General features: G+C 48.0%; 1 protein-coding gene across 1 annotated transcript in view; it reads left to right on the top strand.

The window, feature by feature from the left end:
• The window catches only part of EAH_00054490 (hypothetical protein, conserved), a gene marked incomplete at both ends in the record, with an annotated part of 4,106 nt that extends 1,888 nt beyond the window's left edge, over positions 1 to 2,218 (top strand). Inside the window, 5 exons of the mRNA XM_013397780.1 lie at positions 29 to 145; positions 572 to 739; positions 1,215 to 1,311; positions 1,649 to 1,893; positions 2,099 to 2,218. Coding sequence (XP_013253234.1) covers positions 29 to 145; positions 572 to 739; positions 1,215 to 1,311; positions 1,649 to 1,893; positions 2,099 to 2,218 — 747 coding nt within the window. The remainder of the gene's footprint in view (positions 1 to 28; positions 146 to 571; positions 740 to 1,214; positions 1,312 to 1,648; positions 1,894 to 2,098) is intronic.
• Positions 2,219 to 2,296: the final 78 nt, after the last annotated feature.

Genomic DNA, 2,296 nt, shown 5'->3' with positions numbered 1-2,296 from the left:
GCTGCTGCTGCTGCTGCTGCTGCTGCAGGAGCGTCAGGTGGCGTACTCGGAGCTGTCTCTGCTTGTCTCCTCTAACTCTTCTCTGTGGGGCCGCAGGTCTCTGCTGGCGGAGCGTCGGGCGCTGTTGCTGCTGCGGCTGCTGCAGGTGAGATGCTGTCTTTGTTTGTCTTTGTCTACATACCAAATAAAGAAATAAATATAAATATAAGTATAAATATAAATATAAATATAAATATAAATATAAATATAAATATAAATATAAATATAAATATAAATATATAAATATAAATATATATATATATATATATTTATAACAGCGAAGGCACTAAACAAACAAAGCAAACAAACAAACAAAAACATTAAACGAACAAATGCATTAAACAAACAAAGACGATAAACAAACATAGACATTAAACAAGCAAATACATTAAACAAACAAAGACATTAAACAAACTAAGACTTTAAACAAATGCCTTTGTCATCAAACAAACAAAGACATTAAACGAACAAAGAAGTTTTTCTGCTTTTTCTGCTGCAGTCGCGCGCTAACTGCCGCGCTGTTCTCACCCAGGAACTGGCTGCATTGAGGGAGCAGCAACAACAACAACAACAGCAGCAGCAGCAACAGCAGCAACAGCAGCAGCAAGAAGAAAAAGGAGAGAAGGTTGCACCTGTCTTGGAGTACCTGACTGACCCCACTACGGTGTACAAGGACAAAGGCTTCTTGGCGAGCATCGGGGTAGGTTGCTGCTGCTGCTGCTGCTGCTGCTGCTGCTGCTCGTTGTGCTGCTAGAGCAGCCCGAGCGTAGTGTATGTCTTGAAGCTGCTGATCTAACAGCACCTAGCAACGCTTGCATTTTGCTGCTGCTGTTGCTGCTGGTTCTCGACGCGGCGCAGCAACAGCAGCAACAGCAACAGCACCAGCAGCAGCACCTCCAGCATCCGCAGCAACAATCGTAGCAGCAGCAAACTCAACTGCACGGGCAAAAACAGCACCAAAAGCAGCAGCAGCAGCAGCATCCGCAGCAACGTAAACACCAGCAGCAAAAGCAACAGCAGCAAAGGCAACAGCAGCAACAGCAGCAACAGCAGCAGCAACATCAGCAGCACCAGCAGCTGCAACAGCAGCAGCAACACCAGCAGCAGCAGCAACAGCAGCAGCAGCAAGGTGTGAATATCTATCAAGCATTAAGATGTTTGTGTGTCTTGTAAAGGCATTACCTGGGCGTCTATGGGACGGGGAGGTTGGCGACTTAAAGGCAAAGGCGCTGCTGCTGCTGCTCCGATCAGCAACACCAGAAGAAGCTGCTGGTAAGTGCCCCTCTGCATGCATGCATGCATGCATGCATGCATTCACCTATGAATGCATCCATGCACATATGCACCTCTGCATGCATGCACTCACCTCTGCATGCATGCATTCACCTCTGCATGCATGCATTCACCTATGCATGCATGCATTCACCTATGCATACATGCATGCATATACTTATGTATGCATGCACCTGTGCGTATGCATGCATGCATGCATTCATATACTTCTGTATGCATGCGCCTGTGCGTATGCATGCATCCATGCATGCATGCATGCATCGTTTTCTGTCTGTTGGGTGTATTTGTGTACGCTTCTTTAGCGTGTTAATTGCAGCTTATCTCTGTTTTATCTCCGCGCATGCAGAGCTCAAGTCCTTCCTGGTGTCTCGCGGGGGCCCCCCTGGGGGGCCCCCCATGGGGGCCCCCCCTTATGGGGGCCCCCGCATTACCCCGCCTTTAAAGGTGAAGGAGAGACTGCAAGCAGCTGTCTCCTCAGCAGGAATTCTTCTTGGGGCTGTTGCATGCAGCGTCTTGTGGCGAATGGAGACAGCAGAAGCCTCTGTTGCGCTGCTTCCTCAAGTCCGTCTAAACCCTAAACCCTAAACCCTAAACCCTAAACCCTAGATGAGGAGCTTCTTTGAGGCAATGACTGTAGTTTTGCATACAGCAACGCACCCGTAGTAGAGAAAACGTCGGCATAAAGGCCTCCACCATTAGAGTATAGAGGTTAGGGTTTAGGGGTTTGGATTGAGGGTTTAGGGTTTAGGGTTTAGGGTTTATGCAGGTTGGGCTGACGGCGTTGAGGGGCTTGAGGGGCCTTTGCATATTGCAAGCAGTTTATTATGGAGAGGAGCGACTAATAGAAACCCCGCAGTACTGGGGAGACAGCACTTTTCAGGTATAAGTGTCTCTCTCTTTTACCGTCTCTCTTTGTCTTGGCTGTCTCCCTCTCTCCTTCTCTCTCTCAGTTCCTACGCTTAGT

This window comes from Eimeria acervulina, genomic scaffold, assembly GCF_000499425.1.
Source record: "Eimeria acervulina Houghton genomic scaffold, Eah_scaff1043, whole genome shotgun sequence".
Lineage (NCBI taxonomy): Eukaryota > Apicomplexa > Conoidasida > Eucoccidiorida > Eimeriidae > Eimeria > Eimeria acervulina.
The sequence above is the reverse complement of the archived record's forward strand: the minus strand, read 5'-3'. Positions and strand labels throughout refer to the sequence as shown.